The sequence below is a fragment of the Talpa europaea genome (genome assembly GCF_964194135.1).
Source record: "Talpa europaea genome assembly, chromosome: 9".
In the NCBI taxonomy this organism is placed as follows: domain Eukaryota; kingdom Metazoa; phylum Chordata; class Mammalia; order Eulipotyphla; family Talpidae; genus Talpa; species Talpa europaea.
Window position 1 is genome coordinate 19,630,760 of NC_140076.1, and position 18,472 is coordinate 19,649,231.

Below are 18,472 nucleotides of genomic sequence, written 5' to 3' on the forward strand. Positions count from 1 at the left end.
GTCTGGTTGATTGCTTCCTTGTTTATGATGAGGCTGATATGTGGGTTTCATGCCTAATCTGGCTTTACGAAGTTCCTCTTCACTTTTTACATAATGATTTCAGCAGCAATTGCTAAGTGTTGACTACATTCGTTATTTTATTAGGGACTAGAAAAATGGTGATATTCTAATTCCATAATTCTTTCTGCCTTGTATATGCCCTCATTTCTCTTGCTACTCTCTGCCCAGTCCGATCAAACCCCAACCTTACACCTAATGCTTTACCCACCCTGTGCCTGCACCATTGTAGCAGATGGCACTGAACAAAGAAAACAGACCAATGCTGATTACTCACTTTGAATCAATGGGCTCTTACTTCACCTGAGCCCTTGGTGCTGCCTGGAAATCAAAGATTTCCCTACTCCTTGCTCACTTTTCCTTTGCTAGGTGATTATTTTACATGATTTCCTTCCTCTTCTAACACCTTCTCACTTAAGCCTTATTCAGCTGTTAGACTTGCTTCCTAACTAGGAGAGTGCTATGCAGGCTGTATGAGAGGGAGGGAGAGAGAGAGATTGATTTGGGAAGCCACTACAAAACACTGGATCTGGGAAGAGAGACTTGCAAAAAGAATTTTTTTTAAGTACGTGGAAAAATATAAGCCCCTCCTGGCCCTCAACTGAAGCTACCTCAGAAAACCTTACCCAGGGCTTATATTACTTTTAAAGAGGTCAACAAATTGCATTTGTGTTTTTCTTGGCACTTTGGATGCGTGGTTGGCACAGTCTCTTCCTGCAACCATGAGCTCAGCAGGGCAAGGTTCTGTGTCCCCACTGTGTACTACAGTATTTGGCACATAGTTGTTAAATAAAACTATATGGAAATAAATGATAAATAAACTAAACTTCATCTTTTGTGGTTTCTTCTCTTTTTAGGTGAGGATGGGGGATGTGTCTGTCTTTGAAATACTGAGTGTGAACATAAACTACCTATTGATGTCCAGTCCCCACTTGGCCAAGGTTTCAAATGGGGCTGAGTGTGAGGGCAGGTGCTTGGGAACAGGAAAAAGGAAGAAGAGCAGCTGGGGGCAGACAAAGGGGAAAAGCAGAATGTCACATTACCTCCACACTCAGGCTGCGTGCCGCTCCACGAGCCATTGGCTTGACAGATACGTTCTGATGACCCCCGGAGTGCGTGGCCAGCTTCACAGCTGAAGCGCATCAGACTGCCTGTAGCAAAGCTGTCCCCCAAACGGATGCCATGGGCTGGGATCCCAGGGTCTCCACACATTCCCATGCTGGTTCCTATGGACCCAAACCAAACAAACGTCATTGCTTTGAGCATGAAAGAAAATGGAGCAGAGGACTGGGAGAGAAAAAGATATTGGCCATTGCTAAGGGGAGTCAGCGGGACCCACAAAGAATAAGGGAGAAGACTGACTGTGTGTCTAGCTGGAGTTACCAGGATAGGCTCCTGCCTTGCTACTCCATGGTTAAAGAATACAAAAGCCTGAGATCATGGGTAAGTGCCTGGGAAGGGACTCTAGTAGAAGTCACACAGCAAGGGATAGTTCTCTAGTGGAAATCATGCCTTCATTCTGTGGCCTGTGTCAGTGTGGAATTTTAGTGGTCTGAGCTGGCCACATCTCCTCCTCCCTTTTACTTCTCTCTTACCAGTACCTTATTCTGTACTCCCTCCATTCCCAACTCCACTGTCTTAGCTTAGACACACAACATTCTCTTGCCTGGACCATTGCAAGACTCTCCAACCAACATCCCTTCTTTTTAAAGTCTCTCTCTGGGGGCCTCCCTGGTGGCGCAAGGGGTTAAGCACTGCACTATGAAGCAACCCGCAGCCTCTGCAGCATGAGTGCAATCCCTGGCCAGCTAGGGAGAAACCCACATGGCACAGCAGACCTCTCCTGACTCGCCCACTGCTCCCCTCAGCCGTGTACTTCGGTCAATCTGCTGTTCTGTTCCCCACTCTGTCTCTGGTGAATCCTCTTACCCCCCACATCTCTGGCCTGTACCCCAGATCTTGTATGCATAAATAAATTAATATTAAAAAAATATCAAAAAAAAAATCTCCCTCTGGTCAACCTCCCATCTTATCCTCAAATCTTAACAATGATCAACCACCAACCATCTCTAGACTTGGAGGCTTATCTGACAGAATGGCTTCCATTGCAGTATGCAAGACTTCAGTTTTAATGACAAAGGGAGTTTGGTACAGAATAGTGTCTTGTAGGGCAGATGGCAACTGCTGACTCTTTACTGAAGAGGGGTAGCTGCATGATGACCACGCTGCAGAGGTGGGCAGTGAACTTGCCCAAGTATATCTCAAATGGCAGCCATCTCTGCATGTCCTTGATGGCCCCAAGACTTAGGACTCAAGGACTCAGAGACTTTTGTTATGCATCAGGTGAACTGACTATACAGAATGAGGTTCAAAAAACTGATTCTAGAACTCTAGAATATCTATTCCTGGCACTGGCAGGAGATGTTATTGCAAAAGAAGATATCTGAAAGTTTCAGGAAGAGGATTAATATTCTTACTAGTGTGCACTTAGCTGTGCTTCCTCATCTCCTATTCTTCTTGCCTCCCATTTCCTTATCTAAGGCATTTAAGATTCATTCATTCTCAGCCTTAGTATTTATAGATCTTCTAAGCCTGTCCTCAGAGGTCTCCAGAAAGTCACTGCCATGGGTCTCATCTCCTAAATGTCTGTCATTGTTGATGGAGACGTGGGGTGAATGAACTTAACTATTCTTCAGAATTTTCATGATCATGGATAAACTATCAATAGCTGAATACAACACGCCACCTAATGAATGGGCTTGTGTTCCTGAAGGGTTCTTTCTTGCTTCTTACTTTTTCATGTTCCCAAGGTATCAACTTGTTTCTAGTCTCCCCTGCATCTTTGATGTGACCAAGGAATCGTCCTTTCTTTATGGAGGACTAGTGCCTAGGAAATCACAAAATTATGAAATCTCACAGTTGGAAGGATTTTGGAGGTTTTTCTAGCCTAGTTCTCTGTCCTACACAAGATTTTGTTCTGTAATATTTCCAGGTCATTTCCTGTCTTCACTAATATAATTCCAGAGAAAGGAAGTTACAGTTTTGCGGAAAACACTTTGGATTCTGGTCTTTGGCTCAAGTGAATGACAATGTAGTTGGGTGGGAGGTGCTCAAGACTTTCAGGTTTTTTTCTCCTCTATCCTGCATTTCCCTTTCTTGTGGAGAATTAGGTCATCAAAATAGATCAAATAGATGTTAAGAACACCATCAGCTCACTATCCTAGAGAGACATCTACAGAAGAACTTTATGTAATGGGATTATTCATGGAAGAAACTGGGGTGAATGCATGCTAGAATGGGCATTAGGCTGGGAAATGCATGCCTTTCTTCTGGAATGCCTCTTCCTGTGGGAACTTGCACTGTGGGTAAACTCAGGAGGCCTTGATATACATGACTTTTGTCCTCCATGTCATCCTCCCCAAGTCACTTTTACTAAGTTAGAGGCTGTTAACAGACCTTCCTCCAGTTGGGGCTAAAGAAGTCCCCGTGGTTCATACATAGTCCTGCCCAGTTCACAAAATGGGTGATTAATGAGATTAATAGGGGTGAGGAGTCACAGACTTGGTGGAAATATAGAGCAATGTATCTGGAGTTGTCCTGGGCAGCCAATGGTCCTTTTAAACAGCAGTCAGTACTTTGGGAATTTCTCCTTTCTGGGGAGACCTAACTAATATCTTGTTCAATATTCTGGCAGTGTCCTAAATTATGGGAGACAGGTTCATCTGGGCATCTCAAATCAAGAACAGCTGCATGTCTTGTGGGTGAGGTCCCACATCAAGAAGAAGAAGGCTTCTAGATTAGGAGGAGATCAAGATCCTGAGATCTGGTATGGGAAGGGATGGAGGTTAATTTCAATGCCAAGGTGAGTTCTTTAAGGATCGTCAAGCTATGTGAGCAGCTGCCCTCTTGGGTCTGACATACCATATAGGATCCCTTCTGGAGCCAGGCAGGTTCACCTCAAAGAAGGCAAAGCTGTGTGGGGTGCTATTATTTTTGCTTGGTGGTTTTAGCACTGACATTGGTGGGATAACTCCATTTCAAATATTTTGTTCTGTTATGACATTCCAGGTGGATTTATGGTTTGGACATAATGGACATATTGTTCCCTACATTTGCTATTTTGATAACATTTGTCAGTGTCCTCATAGAGATTAACAGTAAAAAAATTTATTAATAGAAAAGTCTAGGGACCAGTATGTCTCTGGTTTACATACTACGGGGCGGGGGTGGGGGTAGGAGGGATTACGGTCAAAATAAGGGGGGGCGGGAATTGTATGGAGACTATAACCAAGATGAAAATGCATACACAGGCAAAAATGAAAAATGATGTAAAAATATATAGAATAATATAAAAATTAAAAAAAAAGAAAAATCTAGGGACTAGTGTATCAGGGCAGTTGAGGAGAACTACATTCCACAGGGAGCCAGGACACAAGACAAAGAGAGGAGGCAGTGATAGGCAGTAAAGGGAAGCAGGCTGGGACCTCAGAGCCCCCAGCAGGGAAAGAAAGAACAAAGGAGCAGGCTTGGGTCGTCCCAGGAACTCAACGAAAAACAAGTGTGTGCCTAGGACTCTGGCCACAGGGTGACCTCATAAAATTGTGTCCTTCCTAGTTTTGCAGTCTCTTGGCTGAGTTGACTGAGAGGATGAAGTTGGGTGCAGATGACCAAGGACTAATGCCTGGGAGCAGGGAGGACCTCTGATAGCTGTGCTCTCTACCTTTGAGGATGGGATGAGGTTCCAAAGGTCTGCCTCCCACCCCGTGGCATCAGCCAGTGGGAGCTCAGACAAGTGTCCAACCGAAGCCCTCTCCCAGACACCAGCCCCGTACCTGAGCAGTGGGGGAGGGAGCCGGTCCAGTGTCCATCCAGCCCACACATGCGGGTGGCGTTTCCCACCAGAGTCCGCTTGCCAGTACAACTGTAACGCACGACTGCCCCCACGGTGTAGCTGTCCCCGGACATCTGGGAATAGGGTGGAGAGCCCGGATGGCCGCAGGACACCACTGCAGGGAAGAGCAAACATTTCAGCGGCTTTGCACAGGGATGGAGCATCATCACAGGACACATGCTAGGTTTTTTTTGTAACAATAGGCTGAGAAGAAGAAAACCCCCAGGTATCTGTTGAAGCAAACTTCCTGCTGGCCCATACACCTGGCAATGGATGCCGACCCACCTCACTGTCCACTTTCCTAGCTGTGAAGTGGAGAATAATACCTGCTGTCTTAGATACAAATGAGATAGTATGTGTGGAACTTCCCAGCATGTAAGTACACAATAGGATTCATTTCTTTTCTTTTTTGCTTCTTGGGCTCACCTCTCCCTGCTTCCTCACTGCCAAAGCACACACCAAGATGTCCCTGGCAGAAAGGTGATGCATGCAGGGTACCTAAGACAAAATGGGGACCCGTTATCCTAGGACTTTTATCCTCATCACAGTTTCCAGAATTTGGGCCAGTATCTTTTGATTTATTAATTTTATTTATACAAGCACTGGGTACAGTCAGAAGTGCGGGAGGGTGAGAGAATTCACCAGAGCCAGAGCAGGGAGCAGAGCAGGCAGACCGACAATATACACTGCTGAGGGGAGCAGCAAGCATGGTAGAAGAGGTCTGTGCGCCATGTGGGACCCTCGCCGGTGGCCGGGGATTGAACCGGCGCTGCGGGCATCTTCGCAGCCCAGCGCTCAACTGCTGTGCCACCAGGGGAGGCCCTGGGCCAGTATCCTGCAGAGATTCACATAGCTTATCCCCTAAATTGCCCCCCTCACTGGAAACACCAAAATGTAACTGGTTCTGTCTCTCTGCAGAACTCTGACTACTACACTTACTAAGGCCTGACCTGACCTGCAGAATTATGAGAAAATAGTTTCTTTGTTATGCCATTAAGTTTCAAGACAACTTTTTAGATAGCAAGAGATAACATAGAGTGAGTGTCAAGGATTATGCTATTTCTTCCTTAAAACAACTCCATGAGGCAGGCGCCATCTTTTGCTCCATCTACTGAGGAGGAAAATGAGGCATGGTGTGGAAAAGGAACTTCCCCGAGGTCACAGACCTTCTCATCACTAGAATGAATCCGTTCTCAAAACCAGGTGGGTAGAACTCCTGAGGCCATACGAACTCCCTTGTACAATGTTCTTTAAATGCTACCAACGAGTTCTCTTCTTCTGAAAGGAACGGTGTCTCCAATTATAATTTAAACGATTCTGTGATTGTTTATTAGAAATTTCTGGGCTTCTACAAACTGTTCAATTTGAACTCTCTAGGGATTGTTCAGATAAATTAATTTGTAATGGAAATAGAACATACACATAGAAAAACACAGTAATTGTAAGTACAGTGTCATGAATTATCAGAGAGTGAATGCGCGTATGCAGCCACCACCCGGGTGAGGAAACAGCATCACAAGTACCTCAGAAGTCCCCTCATACCCTCTCCTATGATGACCCTTACCCAAAGTCAAACACTGTCAACTTCATATGCCCTTAATTGGTTTGCCTGCTTTTGAATTTTATATACATGGATTTGAACAGTACATATTCATTTACATTTGGCTTCTTTTACTCAACATTATGTCTGAGATTTGCTGATACTGTGTGTGGCAGTTCATTCATTATCATTGAATACAGTAGCCCTTTGCTTTGTAAGGGGCCAGGTGGCAACATTTTAGGCTTTGAGGGTGACATACAGTCTGCTGCATATTCTTTTGTCGTTGTTTGTTTTTCTACAATATTTTAAAAACATAAAGCGTCATTCTTAACAGACACAGCAAAAACCAACACAAATGCTTCGACTTTGTCAACCCGGTGGTGGTTACCAGTGGGAGACAAGGAAAGGGAACGGCTTGATGGGGAAAAGTGGTTGGACATTTGAGAGCAGGCATGGTATGACAACACAGATTTTGAGGTGAGAAACTGTACATTTGAAACTATACAGTGTTGTAAACTAATCTTACCCCAATAAAAAGAAAAAAAAATTCATTCCTAGTTCAAGGGTCATATAGAAATAGGCCAGAGGCTGGACTGGCCCAGGAGCCAAAGCTCATTGACCTGGCTGTACAGCACACCACTTGCATTAGTTATTTATTGCTATGTAGCTAATTGCCCCAAAGCTCAGATAATAATAAATATTTATTATTACTTAGCATTTATATGGGTCAGGAATTTAGAAATGCCTTAGTTGGGTAGTTTGGATTAATACCAACTTAATTTCAATCATATATAAATCTTTGCTCCAATAGATCTCCATTCCTCCCTCCGCCTTTTGCCATTATTGGTATTCATGGTAGACATGAATATTCAAAACATTCTAAAGATTTTTTTATATTGACAAAATGGGAAATGCTACAGCAGCTATTCTTCCCTTTCTTCTCCTTCTCCTTGATTTTTATGCAAATATACACTGAATGTAAGCTGTGTCTCCACTGTTATCATATGTTCTTTACTTGTTCTTCCTTATCCACAGCAGCCAAATGGTGCTGTCATTGTTTTATCTTTTGTCACAAACATTATTATTGTTGACTTCTTCCTCTAAAAGAACAAACCACAGGAAGGAAATAAAACATAGGATATACTCTGGTTGCTAATTTTACAGCGAGAGGGAGAGGGGATGGAGGGGGGTGGACAGAGAGACAGATATATTCAGATTTACTAAAATCAGGAATGAAAGCAGGACAATACTACCAACTAACCTCAAAGGTATAAAAACTATTATAGGAAAATATAAAAACTTGTATTAGATGATCTAGAAATATACAAACTACAAAAATTGACTCAAGAAGAATTGTGGGATATACAACACCAGTAATAAACCCTCGTGTAAGTGATGGACCTCGGGTGATGATGTGTTAACATAGATTCTTTGACTGTAACAGGTGTACCATGTGGTACAGGATATTGAGAGTGGCAGAGATTGTGTGTGAGTGGGGTAGGGAGTATATAGCAGTTATCTGTACCTTCCACTCAATTTTGCTACGAACTTAAAAATACACTAAAAATAAAATATATTATTTAAAAAATGGAATATCTGAATAGAATGATAAAGAGAAAATATCAATAATCAAAAAACTTTTAGCATAAAAAAAGCCTAGGACCAAAGGACTTCATTGTTGAATTCTACCAAATGTTAAAAGAAGAAACACTTATATTACTCAAACTATTCCTAAAAATAGAAGAGGGACAATTTCTGACTCATTCTATTGATATGAGGCCATTATTATCCTGATACCAAAGCTAATGCCATTACAAGGAAGGAAAATGACAGACAAATATCCCTAATGAACATAGTTGTAAAAATCTTCAACAAGATACAAGATACAGTAAGGCTACTGGATTTGGTTTTTTTATTATTAAAAGGATTACACTGTGATGAAGCATGATTTGTTCCTGGAACACGAGTGGTTCCACATCTGAACAGTAATCATTGCAATACACCACATTAATAGAATGAAGAAAAAAGACCACATGCTCCTCTCAATAGAAACATAAAAAAGTATTTGACAAAATCCAGCATCCTTTCATGATAAAAATGTTCAACAAACTAGGAACAGAAGGGGATGTATGAAAAACCCAGCCAATGTCATACTTGTTATAATATAATTTGAAAGACTGAGTTATTCTCTGAAGACCAGGAACAAGACAAGGATGCGTGTACTTGCCACTTCTAATTGACATGTGCTAGAAGTTCTGACTGGGGCAATTAAGTAAGAAAAAGAAATAAAAGACATCTAGGTTGGAAAGGTAGAAGCAAAACTATGAGTATGAGAGATGACATGCTCTTGGATAGCATTGGATTAGGCAATTAGTTTCTTAAATATTCCACCAAAAACACAAGCAATATAAGAAAAAATAGATACATTGGATTTGATTAAAATCAAAACTTTCATGCATCAAAAGACATTATCCAGAAAGTGAAAATATAGTCCACAGAATGGGAGAAAATGTTTGCAAATCATATATCTGGTAGGGATGCAGTAGCCATAATAAATAAAGAACTGTTAAAACTCAACAATACAATCAACCCAACCTAAAAAGTTGGCAAGGAAATGGACAAGATACCACTTCACACCCTTCAGAATGTCTATAATGAAAATAACAAGATGATAATAACTTTTGTGGAGAAATCAGAACCCTCTCAGGCTGTTGATGGGAACATAACATGGTGCAACTACCTGGACAATAGTTTGGCAGTGCCTCAAAAAGTGGAGGCTCTAACAGGTTAATGGACTTCTCTCAAACCACACAACTTTGTAGTGGCAAAGCCAGGATTCAAATCCAGGCTTGGCTGCCTTTAGAGTCTATGTCATTTCTGCTTCAGTCCCTTCTAGAAAAGGGTTTATGTGTTCCCTTTCTGGAAAAGCAAAAGAGGAAGGGAGCCCTGAAGGGTATAAGCTTGGTGGCTGTACTAGAGAGGAAAGGAAACAGGCCTCCAGCTGGGAAGAGAGACTGTGTATGAACTGGTATGGAGACTCGCCAGCAGGGGCCCAGCAAGAACTCCAACAGGCAAGGAGCAGCTGAGTGACTGTCACTGTGAATGTGCACAGACACACATGCACATGCACAGGGAAGGGCAGTTCTTTGGCATGTAGATCCTGTCGGTTTGCATGGGTGACCCCTGAGTCAATGGCAGCTACTTACAGAGACACTGAGGGTGAGGACGGTCCCACGTGCTGTCTCCCTGGCAGGTGAGCACCGGCGTGCCCAGGAGGTAGAAGCCATGGTTGCATTGGTAAGACACAGTGGTGCCAAAGCTGAACCTGTGCGGGCCGCTGGCATGGACTTGACGAACGCTGTTTTCTTGGTGTCCGGGATCCGTACAGTTGATAACTGTGAAGGAACAGGGCAATTAGATGCAGAGACCTGGACGTGAGGATTTTATCTGCTTTTAAATGAGAATTTGGGAGTCTAAACAGACATGGTAATAGGCAACTCAAAGCAGATCCTGTCTGAGGTGGGATCCTCCCCCTTAACTTTGATCTCCTGGTTAAGGGATTCTGTCTCTCTCAGACATCACCTGCTTAGAAATGCCTCCCCTCCTCCTCCCGGGATGGTTAACCTCTCCCTCTCTGTGTTCCCTTGTACGAACCTCTATTGATGATCTTATCAGCCTACACCGTGATTTGTTTGTGTACATGAGTCCCCTGGGGGCACAAATGCCTGCCTCTGTGCTGGTGCCCAGCTCCACAGCCTCCCCCAGCACAGCACGTTAATTGTGAAGCCAAGCGTCTGAGCCTGGCCTTGAACAGGGCTCTTTGGAAACGGTTTTGATCACTTCTATGAGTATTTCAGGGGGAGATGAGTATTCTGGAAGACAAATACGACTTTTAAATGTTAAAGTGTTTCCAAAGCAGCTTAGCTGAAAATCAGAAAGCTATTTGAGAGTAATGACAATATCATTCCTCACTCGGGATGAGTACTTTTGCTTTCAAAACACTCACATCCATTATCTTATGGGGCAGGTATTCTGAATCTTTGATAGGCTTTTACAGTGTAACATATTTTTACCTTTGATGAGCCTCTTGGAGGCTCAGAGAGATTGGTGTTACAAACCAAGTAACTTGCATTTATTCATTCACAATATTTATTGTGAGATCTCTCGATAGCGATATATATATACTGTGTAAAGTCACTGTGCTGGGCAGTTAGGATACCATGCCGTTTACACCCTAAGAAGGGCTTCTCCACCTAGGCACTGTGGACATTTTAGGTTGTTAACTCTTTGTGGTAGGGGTGGTCCTGTTCATTGGAGGATGTGTAACAGCAACTGTGGCCTTTACCCACTGGATGCCAATAGACACCTTCAGTTCTGACAATCCAAAACATCTCCAGATATGGGTTCCCTATGGGGACAGTGGGCACAGGAAAGTCTACAATTGAGAACTGCAGGTCTGGAGAGACAAGGACAGACAAGGAATCCTCCTGTTTGGTAAGTGCTCTGACAGAGAATGTTCTGGAAGCACAAAGCACAGCATCTAGCCCCATGCGGGGGAGGCGGGGGGGAGGGGGGCAGGAAAGGTTTCCCAGAAAAAGCAAACTTTAAGCTGACTCTGTGTGGCTAAGATTCACCCAGACAAAGGAGTTTGTTGAGGGGGCCAGAGAGGAAAGCATTTGTGCAGATGGTGAGTGTGCTGCGGTGTGCAGGCCAGGGCGTGCGAGGAAGAGGGTGAGGTTCAGTGAGGCAGGGCCTGGTGAAGATGTGAGGCTGGGGCAGAGCAATGGGGAGGCTCCCCCAGTGGAGCCTCAGCTTCCCCTCGGAGGAAATCTGGGGAAGCTGTTTAGACAGGGAGTGACTTGATCTGATTTGCATTTTAGATCATCCCTGTCCTGCAGGGAAGGGGAGGGTGGGGAGCAGGACCAGAAGCCATGATTTCTAACGATTGTACCCTGGCCCCTGGTTCTGAGACCACTCTTGAGCACTTTTCCCTTGGAAAAGGCTGGTGGGGCAGGGGGCAGAAGTTACTGGAGAATTCAGATCTTCTGCTGGGGAGAGGGAACATAGGACTTGAGGAGAAGGTGATATGGGATGAAACTCTACAAAGCAGCAGTGTCAACTTTTTCTGCCCAAATAAATGATGGAAGGAAAGTATAACACAAGATCAGGGCAATTTTCCTTGGGTTCTCTGGAACCTTCTCTCACTCAAAGGGGCATCTTGAAAAGTTAACAGAGAGTCCTATTTTAGCATTAGTTGTGAATGTATCTTGATTTATTAAATAAAATCGCCTGAAAACTTTTATTCTTTAATATGTCACAAATGACCTGGGATTTACTGCATGGACAATCGCCGTGCACCCCCAAGTACAGCAACGAGGAGCCATTGTCCTCAGGCATCTCCGTTCTCATGACTACGAAGACTGAACAACTGCTGGGCCCACACAACCTCTCCACTCAAATGCCAACGAGCCTGTCAGACCATTCTTGTTAAGAGGCCTTGGGCTCCATTTGTCCTGCACTGCTGGGAACAGCTTGAGACGCTTGAGACGCTACCTCCTAAGTAGTTCAGAAGGGCAAGGAATAGCCTCTGCAGAATCTGTCTCAATTTCTTGATTTCTTTTCTTCCCCATGCCCTTACCTCAGCCCCTAGATGCTTAGCTTTTTAATTTTCATTTTAATACTTTTGCTTTTTGTCTTTCATTAAGAGGGTGGCTCTGAGAGACAAATCATTTGTCATATGAAACATAAACAAGATTGTTTTCCATTTCTGTTCTGTAAGATGAAACTTTGTTAGCTTTTTTCACATAAGCAATGGTGAGATCTTACATGGCTGTCTCTAGGGGGTGAGAAAGTGCCATTTCTGACCCTTCTCTGCCCTCAGTTTTCTCTGAGTGAAAACCACTCCGGGATTGAATTCACTGGCTTCTGCTTGTTGGTTACAGGGCCCCAGATGTGGAGCTGTCAAGGGGGTGGGGAACGGGAGGAGGTGACTCACTTCTGCAGGTGGGCAGCGTGTCACTCCACTGCCCACTGGCCAGGCACTGGGACCGAGCAGCTCCCTCGGCCACATACCCGGGATTGCAAACAAACTTGACCACATCGTTGAGGTTAAACTGGTTGCCCTGAGTGAGGCCATTGATCGGGTTGCCTGGGTGCCCACAGGTAATTGCTGTAACCGAAATAGAAGATGGTAAGCCCTCCTGTTAATCTACACCCCCCAAAGTCCATCATCTTCTCCACTTGGCATTTCCCAGGCCCACCAGTGCAGACTAAGTCTCACTTTAGTCTCTTGTGCAGCAAAGCTTTTTATTTCCTGAAATCATCATAGGATATTCCTTCTTCCTTGAAGGCAGGTCTAGAGCCCGGACAACCTGAGAGAAATCAGTTTATAACTCCCCATAGGCCACTGCAATTCTCTGTCATCCAGGTGCTCATTTCCTCTCCCCTTTGGCTCCCCGTCTCCACTCTTCATCACTCAACACACTGACGACCACCCTTTAGGTGATTCGGATCCATCCTGGCCCCTGGGCCAATCTTCACACAGAGCCACAGTCGATAGTCACCAAGTCTCAGTTCCTGCTCCAGGCCTTTGCATTTGCTCTCCTCACTGTGGGACACCCCTTGACTTCTGCCCTCATATCCTCAGGTCTCTCCTCAATGTCGCCATATCAACAAGGCCTTCCCTTGCGCCCTAGTGAATGACCTCCCAGCTACCTCGCCCCACTCGGCTTTCCTCCAAGCTGTGAACACACTTGACATGCACTTCTTCATTGGCTCATTGCTTCTCTCCCTTTGCCTGAATGTAAGTTCCACGGGTTTTGCTTTGTTTCTCACCATGTCCTTGGTACCTGACATATAGGAATAGCTAGGTAAATATTTCTGAGTGAACCAACTAGTGAGTGAGCGCAGGAATGGCTGCGTGCCTGGGCTTCTGCTTTGCTCTTGTCCTCGGTCCTATTGAGTAGCTGTGGGCACCCTCCTCTCTTTGGATTGAAATCCCCCTCAATGTTTCTGCCAGACCTCTTCCTTGGCTCTGGATTTTAGTTGTGAGGTTGAAGACCACTGGGGTACTCTATTAGCTTAACAGTTAGTTCCCTGAGGACCCACCCCAAACCCCAATGGTATGGAGGGCTTGGGGGAGTAAGAGGAGGCAGGACCCAATTTTTGCTGTGGCTAGTTCTGCTGTCTGTCAGTTCTCTTTTGTGCAGAGCTGGGTGGAGCAGGAAACATGCTGTTGGTGGACTACAGGGGTGCAAGGAAGCCTGGTGTTGTTGGGTGCGAATGGGCTGTGAAGGTCAACAGACCAGGATTTCCAACTCTGCTCTGCCCTTTACTTACTTTGGGCAACGCATCTGAGTCTCAGTTTCTATATCTGCAAGGATTTCAATCCACATTAACAGGGTTGCCCTGAAGGTAGGTTAATGCATTGCTTTTCATTAACTATTATTGAGTGCTTTCTCTGTGCATGGTGCTCTGCTGTGCACTGATGATTACAAGCAGGAATGTGATATGGGCTCTGACCTCAGGGAGCTCACATCACAGTCTAGTTGGAGAGCAGACAGAGGCGCAGACTATTAGGATACAGAGCATTGGCGCCAAGAATGAGGTGAGCGTCTACCCTCCTGGGGGAGAGGACATGGGGCAAGGAGGGTTCCCCAGAGGAAGTGGCATGCTATGTGAGCTGGGGCTCAAGGGTAGGACTCTGACAGGTCAGTGAGGTGGTGGGAGGGTAGAGATAAACTTCACAGGTTCTGTGAACCCACTGAAATGATATGTAAGACACTGGGTGTCTATAATCAGTGTGGGAGAGAGTCCATCACTCTCAGATTCACCAAATGTCAGGATTCCCTCCCCAAAGGTTAGAAACCACTGGTACAAACCTTTGGGAGAACCACCTTATGAAGGGTGCACTGACCAAAATGCCTGCAAAGGGCACCAAGGGGGTGGTCAGCAAAGGAGAAAACAAGGCTGGACGGGTCGGGGACGGTGTCATAGAAACCACAGAGTCTCAGGAGATGCTGGACACCCCAGCTAGCTCTGCTTCTCTGGAGAACCCTGGCTGGTACATGCTATAAAGGGGAGACTGAGCTTGACCTAACTACGAGATAACTGGGAAAAATCAGCAGCATTTTTGAGCTCTTAGTATATTTGACTGTAGATGTAGGAATAAAAGCACAGTAGGGGAAAGGGTAGAGAAATGCCAACCCTATAATAAATGTTTTGTGTTTTGACAAAGTGGAAATAACATAACTGAAATGGACAAGTGAGAAAGGAAAGTAGAATCAGCTCACTGATTGTTGCACAGTCAATAGGGGGAAGTTAAAGGATGCTATTAAAAATGATAAACTAGACAAAAAAATTAAATAAGAAAATATTGGGGCTAATGACCTTAAACTGCTATAAATACAAAATACTGTTTGTTTTTGGTGTGCTTATATTTTTGTCCACTTGACTTGTGTTTTGAGAGGTGTTTTAAAGCTTTTTAGTTTTAGTATGCTGCTATTTTTCCTTGAATTTCCAATAGTTTTTGCTTTATAAAGGCAGTGGCTGTGAAATTTGTACATGGATATTCACAGCTATTATATCTAAATGGAAATTGTGGTTTTAGCTTTTAGAAGTATTTTCACTTTTAATAATTTCTAGCTTGAATTGTACTGCTTTGTACAATACAACCAAAAATACAAACTTTTTTAAACACTAAAATAAATGGAAAAAGGCAAAGAAAATACATAATACAGAGAAATAAATAATATAATTTTGAATCTATAATGATTACATAAAACATGACAGGATTAAGACCAAGCATAAGTCACATCAGGATATGTGAATGAGTTGAATTAACCCATTAAAGAAAAAAGATTTTCAAACTGCTTCACATGGCAAGATTTAACTCTATGCTTTATGTGAGAGTGATTCAGGATGGCTAAAATAAATGAAAGGTTAAAGGTATACAAGGCCAATGGAAAAAAGATGAAAGAAGGGGTTGTTGGCCAAATATCAGGCACAGTGCAATTCATGCTAAAAAAATATTGAAGGTGACAATATAGGGCCTCCCTGGTGGTACAAGGGGTTAAGCGCCACACTATGAAGCAATCTGCAGCCTCTACAGCATGAGTGTGATACCCAGCTGGCCAGAAAGAAACCCACATGGTGCAGCAGACCTCTCCTGTCTCACCCGCTGCTCCCCTCAGCAGTGTATTTCAGTCAGTCTTCCTGTTCTGTTCCCCGCTCTGTCTCTGGTGAATCCTCTCACGCCCCCACTCCACACACACCTCTGGCCTGTACTCCAGCTCATGTGTGCATAAATAAATAAATCTTAAAAAAAAATAAAAGTGATAATATATTTTAAAGGTCAAATAACAATTTGCTATGAAATATAATACCTTGGAATATCTGTGTGCCAAATAACACAGCAATTACCTTTATGTACAGAAACCATAGAAATTCAAGGAAAAAAGATATTAATACACTAATAATAGAAAACTTAAAAGTATATCTCCTAAGCAAACAGCTCAAGTAGACAAAAAAATGAATCAGCACACAAGAAGATATAGACAATGTAATCAGTAAGGCGTATCTTATGACTATTTATAGAACTTACTACCCTAATACCCTTTCTTCTTAAATATTAGGCAACAAAGAAAACATTCATTAAATTCCATGAAGTAGAAATATTATGTATAGTACAATGAAATTAGAATTCCATAACAGAATAAAAATTACAAAGGCCCTTCTGCCTGGAAATAAATAAACCACTCTTCTACTCAAAAACTTTTACGTGAAAGGGAAAAATTAATAACAAAATTACATTATATCTAATAAGTAACAAAACATTAATTTTTATAATTTATGGAATACAATTCCAGCAGCGATCAGGAGACATTTCACAGCCTTAAACACATATATCGATAACAAAGAATAAAAATGAGAGACTGAAAATAAGTGAATTACATTCCCGAGTAAAAAAATTAGAAAATGAACAAAAAAATTAGCTCATAAGAAATTACAAGGAAGGAAAAGAAAAAGGTATGATTAATGATGTGGAAAACTGAGAACAATAGGTCCAATGATTGCTTCTTTGAAAAATTAACGAAAATCTACAAAATCCTGGCGCTAACCTAAGAAGAGAACAGGGAAGACAGTCCATGCTGACTCCGCGCTCATGACTAGGGAGAGGGACAACATACTTACGCACACAGAAAGGGGTCTTGCCCGACCAGTGGTGATCCTGCTGGCAGATGCGCACGGACATGCCAATCAGGCGGAAGCCGGCATCGCACTGGTACACCACGCTGCCCCGGTAGCTGTAGTTCTCCCCATTGATGTGCCCGTTGACGATGGGCTCGGGGGTCCCACAGTGTCCAGCTTAGTTGGGGTATAGAAAAGACAGTCAACAAAAGGGGTGCTAAAGATAACGAGGTGGGGCTTGGCAAAGGTGCAGGGAGGCAGGGGAGAGGAAAAGGACCAGTCAGTCATGGTTTGCCCCTACAAGTGCCCACCCAGAGTGACTTCAGGACCTGTAGACATGGTAGAAATGGGCACCCAAGCCCAAGGGTGCATCCCCAATTGCATCCACCCCTGAGCTTTAGAGTTCAGGTCTGTAGGTGGGTAAGATGATGTCATCACTGGTTTCTCCCTGCTTCTTTTTCTCACCAGTCAGAATTTCTTGGACATCTACTCCCTGGAGGGCCCACAGTCTACATGAAGGTGAAGTCCTGCGTTTGTGAAATGTGGATGGACGTGGAGGGCATTATGCTAAGTGAAGTCAGCCAATAGAAAGACAAATTCCAGATGATTTCACTCAGGTGTGAAATATAAAGAAAGAAAATGAAGGAACAGAAAAAAATAAACCAAAACAAACTCTAGAAATCTGACTGTAGAATTGAAGCTATCAGAAAGGGATGGTGAGGAGTGTGAGGAGGGAAGGTGGGGCCCCCAGAAGTCTACGGTAGAGGATTATGGGTGCTTTGGGGGTGGGGATAGTGTGGTAACACACATCTGAAGAGGTTTGAACCCATTCCCTTCACTGACATAGAGAGCTGCAAACCAATGTTAGCGCAATAGAAAATAATACAATATAAAAATAAAGAGACTGCAGCTCTACTGATGTCAAAACAGCGGGGAGCAACTTGGATGAATCTCAAGGACGCTATGTGAAGTGAAAGAAGCCAGACACCTCAGACTATTTGGGCTGTCACATAATGTTTAAATGATTACTACTAATAATACTCATGTCAGTTGATCCTGTTTAAGAAAATAAAATGAAATTTCACAAAAACAAAGATTGGATCCAGCTTTGGAAAGGCCTGACCTGTCCTGAGGTGGGAAGTGGGCTGGGGAGGCACTCACCCAGGCAGCGGACGTCAGAGCCGCTCCAGAGCCCATTGGCCATGCACTCCCGCACCCTGGAGCCCACCAGTGTGTACCCGGAATTGCAGGAGAAGATGGCCGTGGCCCCGTAGACAGACAGCGTTCCAATGCGGTGGCCACTGGGCGGGATGGGGAGCTCTCCACAGGAGATGACTGAAAAGATCACAACATGCTCAGGAAGCCAGTCCCAAGGAGGACATGTGCTGCTTCTGATGTGCGAAAATAGTGACAAAAATAAGGCCTGTTCAACAGAACCCTCAGGGGACTGATGCCCGGGGCCTGGGTGGTGATGGTAACTTATGTGGTGTCACACAGAGGCAGTGAGTCAACTGAAGGTGTTACCAGAAGTACCTGAGGAGCTTCACTAGGCTGCACTCCAGACCCAGGGCCCACAATATCTGGAGACAGGACCCAGGCCTGTGAGTTTTAAGTAAACTCAGGTGGTTCAGAAATGCACCCTGGTGAGAAGCCAGCCCACTGGAAAGACGGCGACTCAGCGAGCCATTGCTTACTGTCCAGGGCAGACACTGCAAATACATTTCTTGGTCCTTTCTGCTGAGCCCAGCAGCAGCCTCACACTCCCCCTCAGCGGAGCATTGCAGATAGCCCCTGGT

At 44.1% G+C, this 18,472-nt stretch overlaps 1 protein-coding gene across 1 annotated transcript in view; it reads right to left on the bottom strand.

The window, feature by feature from the left end:
- The window catches only part of CSMD2 (CUB and Sushi multiple domains 2), a gene marked incomplete at both ends in the record, with an annotated part of 507,564 nt that overhangs the window by 18,898 nt on the left and 470,194 nt on the right, over nt 1-18,472 (bottom strand). Inside the window, 7 exon segments of the mRNA XM_084243387.1 lie at nt 1,101-1,283; nt 4,890-5,063; nt 9,695-9,883; nt 12,484-12,657; nt 16,680-16,855; nt 16,857-16,913; nt 17,834-18,011. Coding sequence (XP_084099513.1) covers nt 1,101-1,283; nt 4,890-5,063; nt 9,695-9,883; nt 12,484-12,657; nt 16,680-16,855; nt 16,857-16,913; nt 17,834-18,011 — 1,131 coding nt within the window.